General features: G+C 33.8%; 2 protein-coding genes and 1 pseudogene across 2 annotated transcripts; all 3 read left to right on the top strand.

Annotated features, from left to right (window-relative positions):
* The first annotated feature begins 3248 nt into the window (after nt 1-3248).
* LOC143572873 (small ribosomal subunit protein eS4-like) lies at nt 3249-5201 on the top strand. Its single transcript, XM_077057914.1, has 5 exons — nt 3249-3347; nt 3637-3714; nt 3795-3975; nt 4108-4205; nt 4701-5201. Exons 1-5 carry the CDS (start codon nt 3345-3347, stop codon nt 5133-5135), a joined length of 795 nt encoding a protein of 264 aa, XP_076914029.1. The 5' UTR covers nt 3249-3344; the 3' UTR covers nt 5136-5201.
* Nucleotides 5202-10645: 5444 nt separating this feature from the next.
* LOC143572872 (abscisic acid receptor PYL4 pseudogene) lies at nt 10646-11311 on the top strand (annotated as a pseudogene).
* A 7661-nt stretch (nt 11312-18972) lies between these two features.
* On the top strand, nt 18973-21691 carry LOC143572871 (protein trichome birefringence-like 34). Its single transcript, XM_077057913.1, has 5 exons — nt 18973-19486; nt 20142-20319; nt 20425-20621; nt 20786-20944; nt 21319-21691. Exons 1-5 carry the CDS (start codon nt 19125-19127, stop codon nt 21665-21667), a joined length of 1245 nt encoding a protein of 414 aa, XP_076914028.1. The 5' UTR covers nt 18973-19124; the 3' UTR covers nt 21668-21691.
* Nucleotides 21692-22262: the final 571 nt, after the last annotated feature.

The following is a 22262-nucleotide window of genomic DNA, read 5'->3' as shown; positions in this document are numbered from 1 at the left end:
GTCTCCATAAATGATAAGGATAACCAATAACATTTCACTCTTCAAATGAGTGATCACCTTATTCACAAAAGTACTTAGTTTTACAATTTCTTATAATCTTACTATACAAAGATAGTGAGTCTTCACCTAACAACTAAATTAACTCTATATCAAGATAGAGTTCACAATCCGATAAAAAACAAACACTATATGAAGATAGTGTGTTCCCCTCTCAAATCACCAACTACTGATGATTCCTCACTTGTCAAAACACTATAATAGCCTATAGTGTTGACTTTTCAAATTACAAGTAATATGATTGGATGATAGCTTAAAAACACTTTTTTTTTGCTCCACACTTTTGATCTCTTCTTTAGATAATTAGCCTTGAAGTGTGTATATACATGTTGTAGAGCAAATGGGTGAAGACTTAGTTTGAATAAGTCTTCTATTTATAGCTAATTATGTGAGAGACAAGGCTAAGGACTATAGCATGACAGTGGCTTCAATCGACTGTGGACGCCCAATCCACTTCACACTGGTTTTACCAGTATGAACGTTATGTGTGGTCATTGTCTTGGTATGTTGGTTTCTAATGTTGACCAACACATGTGAGAGCATATCCCAACATGTCTCCATACAACAAAGCCAAGTATTTCACTCATTTGGTTAAATATACTTTATAACCTTCAAACCAACGTTTCAACTCATTCCTCATTGAGTTTGGCGTGCCCCTTTAGTAGATTTGGTTGTCCAATGCATGAAGGAGATGAAAGACTTACCAAGAATGGAATAAGTCTTTTAAATATTTGAAATTTAATTATTTGACATATTTAAATAATTGTGTTTATATATATAATTTATAAACTTATCCTAAGTTTATAAAAATTAACAACCTATCTTGAACAAGCTGTTAATTAGTCTTCAATGAATTAGTCTAGTGATTTTTCATCTTCATGTTGGTGTGGAAATCTTGACTTAACCTTTATAGACATAAACTTGATAATCTTGATATTGGACGTGTGTAGTCATGATTAAGTTTTATGTAGCTTAATTGTGCATAATGATGATTAATCAAGTGTTAAGGGACATGCGTGTGACATATAGTTATTAGTGATGAACAAGAACTATTCTATGTCAAATTGTCTAAATTAGGTCATATAAAACATTAAGGTTGATTAAAACTTAAACCATTGTTTTCCCAAGAAAAACTAATATAGTCAATATGTATTGAGATTTGAGGATTTAGAAAGCACTAATTAAAACATGTTTTCACCAAACTTAGGGCAATAAGTTGACCCAGTAAAATCACATTAAAAACCCAACATTTCCCTGAAATCATCTTCACAATCGCAAACAAAACTAAAATTACAATCGGTGGGCCATTTTTTTAATAACAGAACACAATACGATTAAAAGCCGGTTACCCGACAAATGCATATGCAAACATGTTACGTTTCCATAAACCTTGTTTTGTTATCAAATTATCTAATTCTTTTTTTGAACAACGTTTATAAGTATCCATATCCCCGAGTGAGTCTTTCTGATACGAAATATCAACCGTCCATATTGTTTTTGTTGCTTTAGGCTAGACTCAACCAAAAACACCATCATAAAGAGAAAAAACCCTTCAAGTCGAGTTTTAAACGTAAGACCACAAAAATCCCATGCTATTTGACTAGGAGACCAACTGGTCAATTTATTTAACTTTAATAATTCATGTCCTAATAATCATTCAAAAACTCAACACCCCCCCCCCCCCCCAAAAAAAAAGACAAAATGGCAAAACTCGTCATTTATGTTTGCACGTTTTTTCAATAGTCGTCATTTAGCAAACTTAATGACAATGAACATCCTTTAAGTTCAAAAAAGCTTGCACGGTTCGTCCTTTTCTCTAACGAGGGTTAGCTTTTCTCGTTAAATCCAGTCATGTGCACCTCATGTGAGGGCAATTTAGTCTTTTTACCCCCAGGGGTTGTTTGTGTAATTAATTTAAAATTTTGGTCTTTATAGAAATAAAAAAATTTCTTTTTAGCCATCTTCTTCCCCAAATATTACCCACCGTCAACACTCAACACCACAACCAAACACTAATGCACCACCCACCACCCATCATCATCATCTCATAAACCATAGATCTACCACAACCATCGCCACCACCATAAAAAATTTCACCAATTTCTATATTATTTTAACTTTCCAAATCTTTGACCATCTTCACCCAACCCACCACCATGGCCGGAGACAATCTCAGCCCCACCCCCACAGCCGTCGCCGTCGGAGTTCAGATCAACCACCACCGCCGCCTGCCGGAGTTCAGATCAACCACCACCGCCGCCTGCCGGACTTCCTCCACTGGCCGGAACCAATCTCAACCCCACCCCACCGTCGTCACCGTCGGAGTTCAGATCAACCACCACCGCCGCTTGCCGTCACTTATGGTCCCACCTCCAATACAACCTCGTTAGCTTCATCATTTGCTCCGCCATCTTAGTATTCGGATCCACCGACTGACCCGACCCAAACCGGTGGAAATCTGCGTATTAAAGGTTCTGACCCGGGGTTAATGATTGATGATTGTTAAGCTATAAATAATACTATAGTTTGGTGGAAATTGATGATTATTAATGATTGGAAATTGGTGAGCAGAATGACTCAGTTAATGATTGATGATTGTTAGTGATCTAGATCATTCGGATCCATCGATTACGCCAGTGGAAATTGGTGGTCGCAACAGCAGGTGATGGGTGGTGATGGCGGCGAAAAATGATGGTGGTGGCGGTGGCTGGTTGTGGTGGTTGCTTGGTGATGGACTGATGGTGGTAGTTCTATGTTAGAGAGAGAGAGAGAGATGTGAAGATGATGAATGTTAAAGAGAGAGAATGAAATGGTGGGTGAAAAGATTAATTGATTTTTTAATAAATAGATAAAAAGACCAAATTACTTTCGTGTGCAAGGAACGTGACCAGATTTAACAAGAAAATTAACTCTGTTAGTGATAAAGGACGTAACGTGATAGAGATTTGAAACTTAAAGGATGTTCATTGTCATTAAGTTTGTTAAAGAACGACCATTGAAAAAACGTGCAAACAAAAAGGACGAGTTTTACCATTTTGTAAAAAAAAAAGAGTTAAAAAGTAAAGACGATTGACTAGACCAAGCAAGCCCAAGTTTAGTGAGTGGGTAGCCCAATTAGATACCCACCAGGACCAGATCAAATAGGTTTGCAAAGTATGTAGTATGTATATAAACACTTGACCTAGGGTTTATCATTCTGGTATCCATCTCATTTTGAGGCTGCGGCAGTCAGCAACAACAACAACAACTTCACCGGAGACTCAGATCTCCCGCCGGCCACCGAAAACATGGTACAATTCCGTCATTTTGCACTGTTCGATTCTGATTTGCTTCTAGGGTTTTGCCAGTAGATCATCTTTCCTGTGATTTAAATCTTATAACCATATTGTGACACTACTTAGGCTTTTAGTTGATTTTAATTTAACTGTAATGACAAAATGAAACAAGTCTAGTTTTTGCTGTTAATTAAGCCAATTTATGAATTGTTATTTGGTTTGTTTGTCACTTTATGTAGCAAACATGTTTATGTTAATATTATCTTTATATTATTTGTTAACGTGAAGTTGAACATTATTATAGGCTAGAGGTTTGAAGAAGCATTTGAAGAGGCTCAATGCCCCTAAACATTGGATGCTTGACAAACTTGGTGGTGCTTTTGTAAGTCCCATCTTTATTATTTCTATTTTTTTATGTGTTTTTTTCTTTTTAGTTTTAATTTCTTTAGATTATTATTTTAGGCTCCAAAACCATCATCTGGCCCACATAAATCAAGGGAATGTTTGCCATTGATTTTGATACTGAGGAACAGGTTAAAGTACGCTTTGACGTACCGTGAGGTTCAATCGATCTTGATGCAACGACATGTTCTCGTTGACAACAAAGTCAGGACTGACAAGACTTACCCTGCTGGTTTTATGGGTTAGTCTTCTTGATCATGTTACTTGCTTTTGTCTTTGTTTTTTTATATAAACAGATAACTTGTTTATATAATAAAAGTTGTTTTTGTACCTAAACTTGTTTGCTATGTTGTGTGTGTTTCTGTTATAACAGATGTTGTTTCTATTCCCAAAACCAATGAAAGCTTCCGTCTTCTTTATGACACAAAAGGTAGATTTAGACTGCACTCAATCAGAGACGAGGAGTCAAAGGTTCGATAACTGCTTTTTAAGTAATTTTCAATTGATTTAGAGGTTGAACTTAACGGACTAGGCTTGTAAATGAATCGGACAAACACCAACGGAGCAATTTTTTGATTACTTGGTTGTTTTTTTGAACATTAATTGAGCAAACGATCTAACACGAACATTTTTTTGTTTGGGTTCGTTTGTTAAGTTAAAGAACATGTTTGTGTTTGTTTATGTTCATTTGTTAAGAGTATAAATAAACGTTGCGTGAATGTAAGTGGACAGACATATACATGAACGGACATAAATGAACTAATTCCAGTTTTGTTTGTTTTGTTAGATGAGTTGGGCCTAAAAGGTTATTAAAACTACCATAAGTTGTAATGAACTAAAAAATTCAAATGAATTTGAAACAAATGTAAAAAGTCATTTGTAAACAAATGTATTGAAACTGTCACATTTACCTTTCAAGTTTTTTTGTGATGTCAAGTTGCTAACCTTATGAATTTTATTTTGTAGTTCAAGTTATGCAAGGTTCGATCTGTTCAATTTGGTTCAAAGGGTATTCCATATATCAACACATATGATGGCCGAACCATCCGTTACCCGGACCCACTTATCAAAGCTAACGACACCATCAAGCTTGACCTAGAATCTAACAAGATTGTTGATTTCATCAAATTTGACGTCGGTAATGTTGTCATGGTAACTGGTGGAAGAAACACTGGTCGGGTTGGTATCCTTAAGAACAGGGAAAAACATAAGGGTAGCTTTGAAACCGTTCACATTCAAGATTCTACTGGTCATGAGTTTGCCACTCGTTTGGGTAATGTGTTTACTCTTGGAAAGGGTTCAAAGCCGTGGGTTTCCTTACCGAAGGGCAAGGGTATTAAGTTGACTATTATTGAGGAGGCTAGAAAGAGGCAGGCTGCTAAAGAATCTTCCACCGCTTAGATTGTGTTTTGTGATGTTTTTAATTTAAACTTGCTGGGATGTTTTTGCCTAATGCTTCGATGTTTATCGGTTATGCTATACTATTGAATTTTGTTGGTTAAGTTTTGTTATAAAATGGTGAAACTTTTTCATCTTAGTTAATGGTCTTAGCTTTGAGTTTTTACAGGTTGATGTTTGATTTTCTGAAAGTTATATAATGACTTGTTATGAATATTTTATGGCTCAAATTAAAGTTATGTAACTATGTCAGGCTTGTGGCAGTAATAAAATGTTTAGTTACGTTAAACATTTTACAACAGTTAAAGTTTGCGCTATTTGTTTGGTTTCATGACCAATCCTTAGGATTGTGTCACCCAGAACTTTGGATTGTAACTTGTATGTATTGGGCTTTGGTTGTGTCTGTATATACTGTTGAACCTTTATTGGACCAATTGGTTATTTAGGTGTTAGGCCAGTTTAATTGGACCCGAATCCGTTGATCTAGTATGTTGTACATTAATTCTCAAATGCTGCCATGTGGTGTAGCTCAGTTGGTTAGTGTGGTGTAAGATTCGAACAATAACTTAGTGGTCGTGGATTCGAAACCGATGCTAAGCGCCAATTGCCTTGAACGGTCTGGCATGGGCCGGTTTGCGTGTCCGGAACAACACGTTTTGGAATAATAATTCTCAAATGTTGCATGTTGATTTATTTAAGGGTGTGTTTGGGATTCCTATTCAAGTCCAAAAGGACTCATTGTAAAAAAGACTTTTAACATATGACTTTTTAAAAAGAAGTTTTCAAAAAAAGTGTTTGGATTAACTTTTAAACAATAAGTCAATAAGTTGTTGTAGGTCCTGAAATCGGACAAACGAACGAATTTTGTTCTTGATAAATGATCGAGACGGGTGCGGTATAAACAAACGATCGAACAAAAGTATAAATATAATATAAAGGATAGTGAACGACTCAGTAATCGGTAATAAAAGATTGATAATATTAAACGAATTGATCCCACCCAATGTGAGCTCCCCTTGGGTGGTGGTTTACACACTATAAACACACACACAAACAAAGACAACATAGTCCCTATTTATAGCTAAACAATAAACATTTTAGATGTTTTCTCCCGTTGAAGTTAAATGTGTGCACCGAAATTCTCGTCTCGGATCCGGAATTCACGCCAACTTTTAGTAATCGCTTGACATAAATATATAATACGAGTTTCGCCATATTGTTTTAAAAAAAAATATGTTCAGGATTTTAGTTGAGAAGGGTGTAATGGTTAATACTCATCCTCACCAAACTCAAAAGTTCATAAAGTTGGAATTCTTTAACTTTTTAAAAACTTTATTTAGAGCATTCTCAACCTATTCCTTATATTTGTGTGAGAGGGCTTTGTAAATTATATGGTATGGTTATGAGTGGTTGTGAGTAGAGGAGAGAGAAAGTGTTATATGGAAAAGTTAAATTTGGGTTTCACTGTTCATACCGTATAATATTTTAATATTTTTTAAAAGTGGTTGTGAGTGAAAAAGAGAGAAAAGATAATGATAAATGTATAAAATATATTATTTAATTAAACATGAGAAAAAATACAGTGATTTTTAGTGTAATTATATGATATATATGAATATATGGTATGGAATGGGCTGTGAATGCTCTTAAGAAGTTAAAATCTAAAAAAACTTATGGATTATCAAACACATTTTAAACTATTTACTTCTACCAAAAGTTAAAATTGCCAAAATGAGGTTTCAATAAGGAATCCCAAACACCACCTACGCTGTTTGGAATTTGAAAAAAAGTTCAAATTAGATTCAACTTTTAAGGGGGTGTCTGGGATTGCTTCTTAAAAATGTTTTTTGCTTTTTGGAGAGACAAAATGTCTAAAATGCCCCTCCAAAAGCACCTAAAACTGAGTTTTATGTGCTTTTGGATGGGCATTTTAGACATTTTGTCTCTCCAAAAAACAAAAAACATTTTTAAGAAGCAATCCCAAAAATGCACTTAGGTTACAATAGCGCCCAAATATCAAAATGCCAATGCAATTGGCAAAACATACAAATCAGAAAGCCAAAATAGAAACTTTAAACCTTAAGGTAAACGCCCACAACGCCTAAGATATAAAAAGCTAAAACCCCCAAGCCCACAAAGCCTAAGGTACGAATCCCATAGCGTAAACAATTAACGCCTCAAGCTAATGGCCCACACCTTAAAAGTCCAAACATCGAAAGCTTAAACTTAACTCCTGAAAATAAACCTTGAACCCCAAACACTAAAAGGCCAATTTCAAAAAGCCAAGGGCCTTCTTACCCTAATGCACGACGATCAAAGCTTAAAGCCTAACACTTCCCTTTGCTCCAAACTCTCACCAAAACACTAGATTTGAGGATATTTAGCTTTCAACCCGAGGCAAAATAAAAACGATATAGGGTCATACCCACATTTTCAATGTTCCTCAAAGACCACTCTCCAAGGATAATGACATCATCATCATCATTAAAAAGGTGACAAATTGCGAGCTTACTTTCACCAACCTTGACACCTTTAAAAAACCTAGCAGATTCAATACCTTCAATCACGGCTTTTAATCCTTACATAACTAAAATAAACAAAATAGGAGAAAGAAGATGTTCATGGCGAAGACCTCTTTCAAGCTGAAACTCTTCATTAGGACGTACTACCATTAATCATAATTAAACCTCTTTCGAAAGCAAACAAGCCCAAACACATGTTAACCACTTGCTCCCAAGGCCAAGGAACAACATGAATAACAAATAATCCCAATTAATTGTATCGTAAGCCTTGACGAAGTCGATTTTCAATTAAAAAAAGGGTTCTGAATACTACATTTATACTCATCCACAATCTTGCCCATCAAGAGTATGCCTTCACTTGATAAAAGCAGACTGTTCTTCGCTCACTATTAAACTCACTACCTTATCCAACCTGTTAATAATTTAGAAATAATTTTACATTGTTAATTTATTCAACTAACATGTCTAAATTCCTTCACAATCTCCGGGCTAGCCATTTTCGGTATGAGCGTGACGAAAGACTAATTATATCCCATAGGCAAGAAGCCATAAGTGAAAAAGTCGAGTACAAACTTATAAATGTCGTCTTTTAAAAGATCCCAATATCTATTGACAAACCAGAACAAAAACCCATATGGGCTCGGTGATTGTCAATCCAACAACCGTTAGATTTAATCCCCCTAATCGAGAGATGTCTTCATTTTTTTTATTAATGATCAAGTGAAAAAACTTATAATTTTTGTTGGCTTCAAAGCACCACTTAATTTTAGCCTTTTGGGTATCATCTATCATCATTCGAAGATCAATTTTTTTAACTAGTTTCATTGCATCCCGTCTCTCAAATCGTAATTCCTCCTAACCTAGCCCTCGCATTGAAAAACTTATCAATTTCCTTAAGCCGCCCCGACAAATTCGTATACACCCCTTTGGCTTTCTTTAACCTTTCTAGCATTCATTTATCACTTTAACTTCTTAAGCTCTTATTTGAAAACAACACTTTTACTTTCGGTAATATTTTCCAATCTTCTTTCATCAAATTTTCAAACCCTTAAAACTTTAAGGAATTATTTAATAATATGAGGTTAAGACAAGCATTATTTTAAACTTTGTACATGAAAATGGAATACTTTTAAAGTAAGCATTACACAATTATTGGTTTCGATTTGCATTATATATTATATTAATCAGAATACATATAATAAAGAAATAGTTAAGGGGTGATTCGGGAACAAACACGACTCGTCTGGAAGTAGTCGTTTTGTGTGCCACGTGATTTTCTCATTGGTATTATAAAATGTCATGCAACTTGCTCAACTTGATCATATTTTTATTAATTTATATAAAGCTAAGTTGGTGAGCTTATGTATTTTCTTATATTTTAATATGACCCACTTGTTTCCAACATTTTCACTTTGACCCCTACACATACAAACACTTTACATTTCTGACATATCACCAACGGGATCGATTATTATTTATTAATGATCCGGTAAAACTTGAGACCTATTTATCTTTTATCTTTTTTATTTGGAGATTGAACACCAAATAAGCATAACGCATGTCATAAAACACATTTTTCTATATTTCTTTTAAATTATAAACTGGTTAATTTAATCATTCATGAACTTGCCAAATCAACTCAGACACGATGTAAATAAATATGTTTGTGAAGTTGACACAAGAAAACCAAATTCACGAATGTTGTGTTATATTATATCACATTTTTGTGTCAGGTAAGAAATTCATGCATATGGTATTAGACGACGATGCTTTAAAGTACATGAATATGTACACAATAATTATTCATTTTTGATTTACATTTTAGCAGTATAACTTGAATTACGCTAGCCGATTGCGTACATGTGAGTTTGGCAGCGATGTACCTACGCTAACCGCAACCCGATTCTAGTATTCGAGCAACGCTCTTGATACCCTAAGAATTAACCCCGGACCGAAAACAATTTGGGTCATATTTGAATGCCCTATTGAGTGTTTATATAAATATATTTGACTTGCTAAACACGTGATGACATGGTAACCACTCATTCCTAATTGAATATATGATAAAACCAACAATTTCAAAGCCTACATATAGCCCTTAATTAATTACGTACCTATATAGACCTAGAAGATAATTATAAGTTTAGAACTTTCTATAACATCATCAAATAGAATTCTAATAAGAGATATATATGGTCATGCTAGTATACACCAACGAAATCCGATCCTTGGTGAGAGCAAATGGATATTTTGAAGCCTGATACTTGTAAAAGAAAAAATGCTATGAAAACTTCACACATGCTACAAGTTTAGTATGTAAAGATAATTAGAATGTGTTTTGTTTACCTAAAAGACGCATCTTAATGGGTAAGTTTTAGAGTCATGCTGAACGATTCAGATGCTATCTCTTAATCGATTAGACCTCTCAATGATTCACCACAAGATTGCCAAATAGCCCTTAAGGTGAACCAAACATACTTACATACTGTACTTCTGAATGATTCTGATTTAGTCTTTTAATAGAATTATTAAGATGCTACCGAACTACTGTTTAGGAGACCAATTTATTCAAACACAACAATAAATATAGTCAATTAAATTAAATTTAAAACAATATATAAAAAGATATAAAGGTTACACTAAACGAATCCCCTTCTTACTTCTCGTAACCCTTTTAGGAAAACCACATATTGACGATATGTTTTAACCACCATCCTCCTTGATGTTTCAAATAGTAAATTTTTAAAGTGTAAGCTCATGATGACAACATATACAAACTTGAAGGGTCAAATGGAACCATCCAAGTTGTAGAAGAATATATGAACAAAACTAGGGCAAGTTGATGAATAGTTTAATGCAATTAGCCATTTAAGATAAGGCCAAACTTGTAATTGCACATGTAAAAGTAGCATTATTTTGTGGCTCTTAATCTTAGGGTTCAACCAACTAGTCAAGTAGCCATATTTTACTTCACACCCACCATTAATAAACAACACCCTCATGTTCCAACATTAACCAACAAGTTCAATATTTCATTTCATTTGATCTAAAATACAAAAAATGCTTTCCAACCCACAAAAGTCACCATCTTTCTTCTCCGGCAACTCCGGCGGATGCGGCGGTAACATGCTCCGACCAACCACCACCACTCCGGAACCTGACACCGTCTCCAGGTACCACATCCACCCGGTGGGCCCAGACCAGTGCTGCTCCGCCGTCATCCAACACATCACCGCCCCAATCTCCACCGTCTGGTCCGTCGTCCGCCGCTTCGACAACCCACAAGCATACAAACATTTCGTCAAAAGCTGCCACGTCATCGTCGGCGACGGTGACGTCGGAACCTTAAGGGAAGTCCACGTCATCTCCGGCCTACCCGCCGCACGATCCACCGAACGGCTTGAGATATTAGACGATGAACAACACGTCATGAGTTTCAGTGTGGTTGACGGTGATCACCGGCTGGCTAACTACCGGTCTGTCACCACTCTACAACCTACACCGGACGGCAACGGCACGGTGGTTGTCGAGTCATACGTTGTTGATGTTCCACCTGGGAATACAAAGGAAGAAACGTGTGTATTTGTGGACACAATTGTTAAATGCAACCTTCTGTCGTTAGCTCAGATCGCCGGAAAATCAAGATTATTATTATAAATATGAAACCGGAGCAAGTACATATATAAATCCATTTTCGAATCGAAGAAGACGATTAATTATCACATGATATGATCAGTCAAAGTTAAAACCTTCTTTATATTATTTTGGTGGTGTGAAATAATTAAGTTTCATCATCAAAGTTTTTGTGAACCCATATATGTCACTTTTTTGAGGGTTTTATTATTTGACAGATTTGGTCGTGTAGAAGAACATGATATGTTTGATCGGTTTAGATATGTTATGTGAAAGTGTGTGTACTATAGTTGTTCTTGTTAATTGCAATGTTTTATTATTATGAGTTTATGAAATTGATTTATGTTTTTTTAATGCAAATTTAATGCGTATTAGTTAGTGGATGAACTTTATGGTTATTTTAGAAGCAATGTTGGGATTTTAAATAATCCAATCCAATCACATTGTGCGATTATCGTCATACAATTTAACAAAGATACGGGCAAAGAGAACAAGCTCTTTGAAATGACGTAAAAAAGTAGTTGATAATAGTTTAAATAAATAATCATCAAATTAATCAATATAATTAACCAAATAACCTATTTTGAACTTACGAAAAGAACTTTTTTTTAAGGGAAAACACTATAAAATAGTAACAAAGTTTCAGGTTTGTTTTAATTAACATACTCATATTTTATTTTGTTTTAATTAGATAACTTAGATTTTAGTTTGTCTCAATTAAGTCACATAATTTCCAATTTGTGTTTAAATCGAGACGGACAACTATTATGTTATTATAAGTGATATATTTATTATTGAAAATAAATGTTGGTTTTAATAACGTTTTTGTAATTTTGAACATAGAATATGAATGTAAAAATTATAGTATTAGAACATTAACTGAAAATTGAATGATCTAATTGAGCTAAAAATGAAAGTAGAGTTACCTAATTGAGACACGTTGAAAGATGAGTAATCTAATCGAGACAAAATTGAAAGTTAACTAACCTAACTGAAACAAAATAAAATATAAGTGACTTAATTGAAACAACCTTGAAATTTGGTTACTATTTTACAAAGTCATCCCTTTTTTTAATCACCAATTAGCATGTCTATTTACAACAAGACATGTGTCCATCTCAATGCGTGATGACAGCCTGCCGCACCAATGGTTATCTTAAGGGAATTTTATTGCGTCAAAGCTAGTTTTTTTTATCAACATACTATAAACTTTCAAGGCATGTGAAAGTTCTCTGCACAGGTAAATGAATTAGTTAGAAAGATTAACCCAAGCTCTATTTGGTATTTTGAAAACTAAAAATCTTAACCACTAAATCTTAGAGCAGAGGGTCTAGGTCTATTCTTACTATTCTAACTTGCATGTTAGGAGATGAAATATTTACAAAAAACGTGTTGATTATAAACTAAAGCCAATCTAATGCAAGTTATCGTATTAACATTTGCAAGAACGAATGGTTTATTGAAAACCACTTCAAATTTAAAATGTACGATCTTCCCATGAACCATTTCTATTTGATTTTAGCCATAAACGATCACCAATTTGGTTTAACTATTAAACCCCACGGCCAAAACGTTTATGATGATATAGTTAGAGCACATGCGGTGATAGAGTGGATAGACCGGGGACAGAGAATATGTGGAGGAGATAAATTAAATTATGGTTTGATAATAAAAGTATTTTACAAATAAATGAGATTTTATAACTTGTTTAAGGGGTATCCTGGTTTGATGAGATTCATAACCCGCGAAAATTATTGTTTGACTATGAAAGAGTTATAAGTAAATGAGATGTTATAACTCATATAATGACTATCCAGATTTGGTAATATCCATGCCCGTGAATTCGGGCCAAATCATAAATCAAATAATCCGGTGGTTTGAGAGAGGATGAGAAGCAACCAATCAACCATAGAATGACACGTAATTTTTTTTGGTAGACAATCATATAGATATAGATAAACATATTATTCTTATACTTTACACATTATTATTATTTATTTATTATTATTATTATTAATTAATTATTAATTTTTATTATAGTTTTTTTTTTATTTTGCGATAAATATCAAGTATAGATGCCCTTCCAAGTTCCAATATTGCAAGTTGGGTTTTGTGATAACGTACTACACAAATCTCCCTTCAAAGTAAAAAAAAAAGAAAAAAAGAGAGTGTTATTTAAAGAAATATCAAGTTGCAAATATCTACTTTGTACTTTTTTATTTTGGATCCTTTGCTTTAGCTCTCAACCTGTGTTCATCACATGGTATATATAATAAAATAATCTTGCAGCTAGCCAACTTGCATCGAAAAGACAATATATATGTTAGGTATATCTTGATCAATTGGTGAATATTTACAAACTACAAACTGGGTAATCTTTACATCTATCCAAAACCGAAGACGACACGTTCAAATCGTGGAAATCGAACCAGTGTCACGGACCTGTGCTTGTATATCATCGTGTTATAACTAATCGTTGAAACTCCCTAAAGATATTTAAAAGTGACAAGAATCACAAACTTTAATTAAGCTTGTTTTCAAATAGATATAATCTTCATTTGACCCGTCTATTATAGTTTACATTTTATTTTGAGGTTCTTAAGATCGAATTTTATGTTAAGAAACCCAAATTGCGGCTTTTATGTCGTCATAGTGATCATATGGCAATTGCGTCGCGATTATATAGCAAGTATTCTAATTGATCTTATTCTTTGTTTGACATCCATTTTCTTCCTGTGAAGACAAACATGCTGGCCAACCGATCATTTTATTTGCACACATACAGCTAATTAATACTAAGATAATTCCAATGTATCTACGTATAGTAGGTAATGACATACGTATTTGCTGGAAATGCACAAACTAAAGCATGCAAGAATACAGGGTCGGCTCAACGAACGTGGAGACTTAAATCAAAACAAGATTTTGTGGCATTTTCATGACAATTATTAAGAAGTTCTTTTTTGCTTATTACAAGTTTTGAACTCATAACACAGGGGTGTACAAGAAACCAAAAAAACCGACCTGGAACCGAAAAAACCAAAGAATTCAAACCGAATAAACCGAACCGAAACAAAATCCGATTGTTCGGTTTTATGTTTTTGTAAAAACCGCACTAATTGTTCGGTTTTGGTTTTGCATGTAAACAAACTGAAAAAACCGAACCAAACCGAATTCCTAAATTTTTGTTTTTTATATTTTATATTAAGTAATTTATAAGAATTTAATAAATATGTAACTCCAATATTTTTTTTATCAAATGTATAATAATCTATTATTTTACAATTAACATATTTATTTATTAAGTTCATTATTTTTTGTCAACTTTTATTTCGGACTAAAATTTTCAAGCTCAAATGGCAAAAACCGAAACCGAACCGAAACCAAAATGAAAACCGAAAAACCGAACCCGGAAAAACCGAAACCGAATGGTTTCAAAAACTCCAAAAACCGAAGTTTTGATTTTCGGTTTGGTTTTAGCCAAAAACCGCACCGAACCGCACCACGCACACCCTATCATAACATATAATACAGTAACAACCAAGTCTAACACCACACCAATACATTACTTTGAGTTACCCATTATAATATATCTATACATAATGTTTTTATTAGATTTGGAGACATTAATTAAGTGTGGACCTAAAGTTCTAACTTATTTTCGTTGTCCCACGAGCCACCCATACAATCATTGGTGGATCCAAATATTCTTGTTTCGCGGGGCAAAATATGGATTAGACCAATTTGGGTCTATTGAATATAGGTGGGGTGAAAAAGTAGTAAATTATGATAACTTAACATAAAAAATTAAGAAAACTAAATATAAATTGGCATAAACGAACAAAAACTTAATAAACTTAAAATAATCATAATCGAGAAAATAATAATGGACAATAACAATTATATTGAGTATTGACCCTTATCAAGGGAACGAAAAAGGCCGGGCTACAAAATGGGTCAAATAAATTTACTTTAGTTTCTAGTTGGACTACCACATATCAAGAGGTGCCCCAAGCCCCCAATGGGCCAATTGGGTCGAATACATATAAATTGGTGATCTGAATTAGGCTAATACTTATTAGTTCTAGTTCTATTTAACAAAATTTAGTGTTTTGAGTTACGTTCTATGGGCCTTTGCCTCCCTAGTAAAGAGTAGAGGTATAAAAAAAACGGTCTGGGACCGGTTTTAGGCAAACCGAACCGAACCGGTATGGGTATAAAAGCGGCTTCACCCAAACCGATTCTCAAACCAACCCAAACCGCCAATTTCAGGTTCGGCTCCCCTTAAGATATACCAAAGCGGTTTTAAAACTGAACCGGTTTGAGGAAAACCGGTTAAACCGGTTTATAAACCAAATCAAATTGTACCAGGACGACCTATCTTGCTTCTAAACAGGTTTATAAACCGAACCGATTTGAGTCAAACTGGTTTTGACCAGCCATTGACCAAACCGGTTCGGTTTGGGTTTTAAAACCGGTTTGTACACCTCCAGCAAAGAGGTGCATCTCCCCTGCATACAAATATATTTTTCTCTCTTTATATTCTTATAGGAATAGAAATTCATTACAAAATAATAACAATATCATGCATGCATAGACCGATTCAAACCATTAAGATCATCACCAATTTCACTTTAGATGAGAGAGATATTTATTTACGGACGAATACATATAGTTATGAACACTAGTTGAATAGTAAAAATAATAATGACAAGTCATTAGAGCTAATTAAAGATTGACTCCCATTAGAAAAAATATAAATAAATGACAACGTGATCATCTCGGTGTAAATTCCTTTCTTTGAAGCAACAAAGAGAAAATTATTGTCATAAGGATAAAATGCATGGACCTTTTTTTCTATGATTTTATCTACAAGATATTGATCATGTGCCCATGACATTTTGATGTGATGACAAATGACATCGGCATTGTCGTGTTATAGCTTTTCACAAATTTTTGACTAGTTTATATAGCTACGATGTGTTGTTTTTTTCTCTGCCCTTTTTATATCTTGTAAAATTAAAAGCCTTGATATTCTTTTATTTTTTTAATCTATACCGATAACATATCATTGCAAAAATACTTTTGCGATGATATGTTATCGGTAGTATTTTTGCCCATGACAAATAAAAGTAGTTATATTTTAAAAAAAATAATTGGAACACTCATGCATATTTTTCTCAAATCGGGTCATTAAATCTTCAAATCGAGTCTCACCGATTTTTTTGTTTGTCAAGAAAGAAATGGAGGATAAGATGTGGGGGTCGGAATTTGCAATATATGTAGTTATATTTTAAAAAAAATTAAAAAACGTTAATTATATTAAAATTCAAAAATAAAAAATAAAATTCACGTCGCCACTCAACGTTAACATCAACAAAAAGATAAAAAGATTTCTTATGTGAAACAAAAAATAAAAACGTTAAAAAACATGTTAAAACCTTTAATTTAATAAAATATGAAAGTTGTGTGACCTAATTGGAACACTTTTTAAAGTTGAGTGACCTAATTGGAATACCTTTAAAACTTGGTTACTATTCTATGAAATTGCCAACAAGGATAATATAATTTGGAGATGAAAAGTGGACGTGTTATTTTTCTTTGCAAGGATATAGATTAGAGATGAAACATACTTGAAGCTAATGAATATTATTTAGACATGTCACCAACTCCCAACGGCACCAACCATCTTCTCTTGCCACCCCACGACACCAATAAACTAAAAAGCCCCAAAGAACCAACTATCTCTTAATTTAGTTTTTCATCAATTTACTTAAATAATCTGTCGATCAACAGATTCATTTATTAATGTTTTGTCATTGCAAGCCAATTGTCATACATAATAATACGGGCAGTTAGAATATTTTGGTATCTATTAATTTAATGCTTTACATACGTACATTAAAAAAAATATTAGAAAAGCATTAGAGGATGCGTCACTTATCGGTAGGGGTGTTTACAGATCAATTAATTTAAAAATGTAAAACCGTCTAAACCGGTTACCGGTTTGGTTTCATGAGAGATCTTTACTTAAATTTTTGGTCGGTCGGTTTGAAAATTTTCAAACAAAGCGAATTGTTTGGTTTTCAGTTTTTACCAAAAACCGGTCGTTTATAACCGGGCTAAACTGTAAAAATTGAGAATGTTTCAGTTTTTAAATTTTAAATTTTTTTTTATCAGCTTATAGTAGTTAATTTTTGAAATAATCATAGGCCAAACACCCTTTTTTTATTTAGCTTTCTGCACTCCTATTGAACGAGCCTCGATCTACAATTATCTTTTTGTGATAAGTGTGGGTGAACCAATTAAGGGTCCTTGTTTGTTGTATGAGTGTTTATATACATACCAATTCACCATTGAATTCAATTGTGCTTGTTTGAACCATAATGAGGTCTGTTATTTTTCTTTTCTGTGTACCATTAATATATTACTACCCAGGAGAAGAATCGGTCTAGGATTCCATTCTTTATGAAATAAATCTTCTTAGTCTAAATTATGAAACTAACTATTAGTAATAGTTCGGTTTAAAGTTTCAACGTTTCTCTTTCGCTTTTCGATACTTCAAAATGTTACTAATGGTCTGGTTTACTGTTTGATGTAAAAATTTCAAAACCGAACCTTGAACATCCCTACTTGTCCGTAATCCATCCTTAAGGATTTTAAAAAGTATAATTCAGATAAGATTTGGTTTCAAACCTTTCAAACGTTGTTGCGGAGTTTGTATTTAACTATTTATATATGGTTGTTTGATGATAGGCAGTGTTTCTCTCATATAACTTTTTTGGCAGATTTTATTTTTGTTTTGTATCGGCAAAGGTTTTGGAGGTCTATTTATCTCTAGATCAAATGCAAGATTGATACTAAACACATTCAGATATGTGAAATATCAATTGTCATGATATTCAAGATCCGAAATAGGGACATAAGATGAAAAAGAGTTTAACCAAACAACTCAACTAACATAACTCAATAAAAGCCAAAGATGATTACATTAACAACCCCGCTCTAATGATTCTTTTACAATAAGTCACCGAATTTAACACCGTGCCCTATAACAATAGCTTGAACGACTAGCTTAAAACAAACAAACGAAGGAACTACATACAGAAAATAGAACCATACGTCGCTGTTAAGCTAGTAGCGACACTAGGTTATGTCGCAAAGTCTAGGCGACAATTTTGGTGTCGCATATTAGATAATAAACAAACGTGAGCTTGATCGACCCTCGGAAGTGTTACAATTGTTTTGGGAGACACTCCAAGTGTTGCTATTAATGTCCCTATCGACAACAAACATTCAAAACATGTTTTCTTCTTCTCGATATTGATCTGACCTTTATGTTAACCGATATTAGCACCCTATATGATCCTAAATATTTCCAGATGAATTTGCCATCTACCATGCGCAGGCAATGTTGATGTGTTTGTTTTACAACATTATAGAGTCCCTATATTTTTTTATAATATTTCTTGGTTCATCATTTTATTTCTTATATTTATCATCTCAGTATTTTTCCTATGTCTTAAATGTTTTTAGCTTAGTAGTTTAAGAGTAACGAAACTCAATGGAACAAAATATAAACTTCCAAACTTTCCAACAAAAAAGTTATTATTATAATCCTTTTGACCAGGAGTACTTAATTCAAAACCAATCCATTTCCAACTTGGCCACAACACGTCAATCAAATCCTCATAAATATATTTTCTTATAAAACAATACACCAATCCTCACCAACTATTAGAAACTTAAAATGGGGATAAAACCCAACTTGGAAGCCAGAAATTGCATAAAAAGGATTAATATTTTCTAAAGAGAATCAATTAATATTATATTTTTAATGGTGGCAAGAAACCAAAATTTGGTGGCCATAACATGGGGAGCATCAGTAAAATTTAGTATCATTCAGTTTTTTGTTTCACTTATTTTGGCAGTGTTTTTCGTCGCAGCGGTTTACATGGCCCGTGAATATGTCACGTTTAGCATGATTCCGGTCATGGTGGATGTTACATTTTCGGGCTCTTCGCATTCGGAGTGCAATTTGTTTTCTGGGAAATGGGTGTTTGATAACAAGTCATACCCTCTTTACAAAGAGAAAGAATGCAAATTTATGTCGGATCAATTGGCATGCAACAAGTTTGGAAGAGAGGATCTGAGTTATCAATATTGGAGGTGGCAACCTAATCAATGTGACCTTCCAAGGTCTCTTTCTCCACCTCTCTCACTCTCTGTCACACACATAAAAACTACTAGAAAACTGGACACACGATTTTGCGACAAAAAGCCGGTCGCAAAAGTTTCTGTGTAATCCTGTTTTTTGACCGAAATTATGATTGGTTTACCCTAGTTAAATTTTTGATTCACTGTTTTGTGCCAGAATTACGATGAACTAGGTGATCGTAAAACTTGCAACTGTTTTGCGACAGGATATTGGTCGGTCTCGACTTTGCGACTGTTATGATTACAGTCGCAACACGGTTGCTAATTTTGCAAATTTTTTTGGTTGTTAAATTTCGGTCTTAATTGTCAAGTTTGCAAGTAGTGACAAAAACACTCACGTGCACTCTCAAATATGGCATATACCTTATAATAACTAGTTTAGAAAAAGTAGAAAAAAGAAGGTAAAAGACTAAAAGGCAAAATCCACAATTATTCTTGTATATCACATAATTATTTGTTAGGCTAGCCAATGTTGAATTTAGTTAATTTCTTGGTTCTTGATCTTGATTTAAGTGACTTGAAATGAATTTGATTTCTTGTGCTCAATTATGCTAAAATATTTTAATTTATTATTATTATTATTATTATTATTATTATTATTATTATTATTATTATTATTATTTGTGTTTCATATTAGATTCAATGCAACAAGATTGCTGGAGGAGCTAAGGAACAAGAGGATGGTGTTTGTCGGTGACTCATTAAATAGAGGACAATGGGTTTCAATGGTTTGTCTTTTAGATTCATCAATTCTTGATCCAAAGATGAAACTCCTTAACAACACTGGTTCCAACTTAATCATCTATAAAGCTCTTGTAAGTAACCAATAAGCCTACCTCTATATATATTTAAACTAACCAAATTTAACATGTATTTTGGAGATATTTAATCTTTTTGTGTGAATATTCGACTAAATGTAGGGTTACAACGCGTCAATCGAGTTCTATTGGGACCCATTGTTAGTTGAGTCTAACTCAGACGACCCGGTGAACCATAAATTACCCGAAAGGATCGTCCGGACACAGTCCATTGAAAAGCATGCTAGGGTTTGGACTGATGCAGATATACTAGTCTTTAATTCCTATCTTTGGTGGAAACAACCCCATATCAAAGTCTTGTAAGTTCATACTGATCAATCAAATAACTGTACACAAAAGTCTTCATGGTTGGAGAAACATCAAGAATATTATTGTTTATTAATTACAATTATATTATATGTTGCTTAAAGAAAGTAAATAATAATTAATTAACAAGCTAGATGTTGAATTTAATGACTATTAGGTGGGGTTCGTTTAAAGATGAAAATGGAATATATAAAGAAGTGGAGAATGTACGTAGCTATGAAATGGCCTTTAAAACATGGTCAGATTGGTTAGAGATACATGTTGATCGAGCCAAGACGCGATTGTTTTTCATCAGCATGTCACCTGTTCATGAAAAGTAAGAACTTCATTCAGTTTTGTCCAAGTTTTAGCATCAAGTTTGTTATATATAGTTATACCTTAACTATATATTATTATACGTGCGAATTAAATTTTAAATAATTCAAACTATTACTGGCTGAAGCATGATAATCTATGTTGACACTTGCTAAGGTAATTCCCAATATAAGTGTTTTTTTATCTCAGTTAGAATATGGTAAGTTGATATGGAACAATATTAACGAAAATTAGCCGAAAATGTTTCTTTTATAGCAGAGTGAGACTGTTCTTTACAATGTTTTATATATAGTCTAACATATTACTGAACTTTTAAGATTGAATGGTGATAAAATGTTACTCTAAGGAAGAAAACATATGTGTTATCGATTGTAGCGCAGAAGAATGGGGCGGATCTAATGGCCAAAATTGTTATGGTGAGACTGAATTGATTAAGAAGGAGGGGTATACCGGAAACAAAACAGATCCAAACATGATGAGAATAGTAGAAAATACCATTGATGAACTAAAAACAAGAGGTTTGAAAGTTGAATTCATCAACATAACGCAGCTTTCAGAATACAGAAAGGAAGGTCATCCTTCAATTTATAGGAAGCAATGGGGTGCATTGAGTGAAGAACAATTGTCCAATCCAAGTAGTTATTCAGATTGTATACATTGGTGTCTTCCTGGTGTGCCTGATGTATGGAATGAGATTATGTATGCTTATATTTTTCAAATGTGAAAATCACATGTATGTTTGGCTCAATTAGATGTTGAATCCATACACTAGTATTAACACAATATTTAACAATTAAATGGTTTAGGCAGCAAAAGTAAATAATGAACCGATCCAAACTAAACTTTAAAGTTTAAACTTTGGTTCGTCCACCATGTGTCCATATGCAAAACTAAATAGAAACAATACAACGATAGGATGTTCATAATTGTGTAATACAATACATCAATCGACTGGTTGATGTAGACTTGTATAGTTCGAACACCGAGAATCAACAACTCCGGGAGCTAGATCCGGAACATGAAACTTGTCTCCAAACGAATTCCCAAATCTAAACTCCTCAGATTCTACTCGTCTAACACTAAGAAAAACCTGATTTGATCAAATCAAATATGAACACCGGACGTGACGAACCAAAACAGGAAACTGGTCTAAGCGGTTCAATCAGTCCAAAACCGGGCTGGTTTCTGTGGTGGTTCAGAGCGGAAACGGTGGTGAGCAGGTGGCCAACGGGGTCGGAGGCGGCGATGTGGCAACGACAGTAGGAGGCGACGGGTGTACGGTGGTGTCGCGGCGACAGTATGAGAGGAAACCGGGTTTA

This window comes from Bidens hawaiensis, unplaced genomic scaffold (genome assembly GCF_021521415.1).
Source record: "Bidens hawaiensis isolate Kalapana, Puna unplaced genomic scaffold, B.hawaiensis_p1.1 tig00026143_1, whole genome shotgun sequence".
Taxonomy (NCBI): Eukaryota; Viridiplantae; Streptophyta; class Magnoliopsida; order Asterales; family Asteraceae; genus Bidens; species Bidens hawaiensis.
The sequence above is the reverse complement of the archived record's forward strand: the minus strand, read 5'-3'. Positions and strand labels throughout refer to the sequence as shown.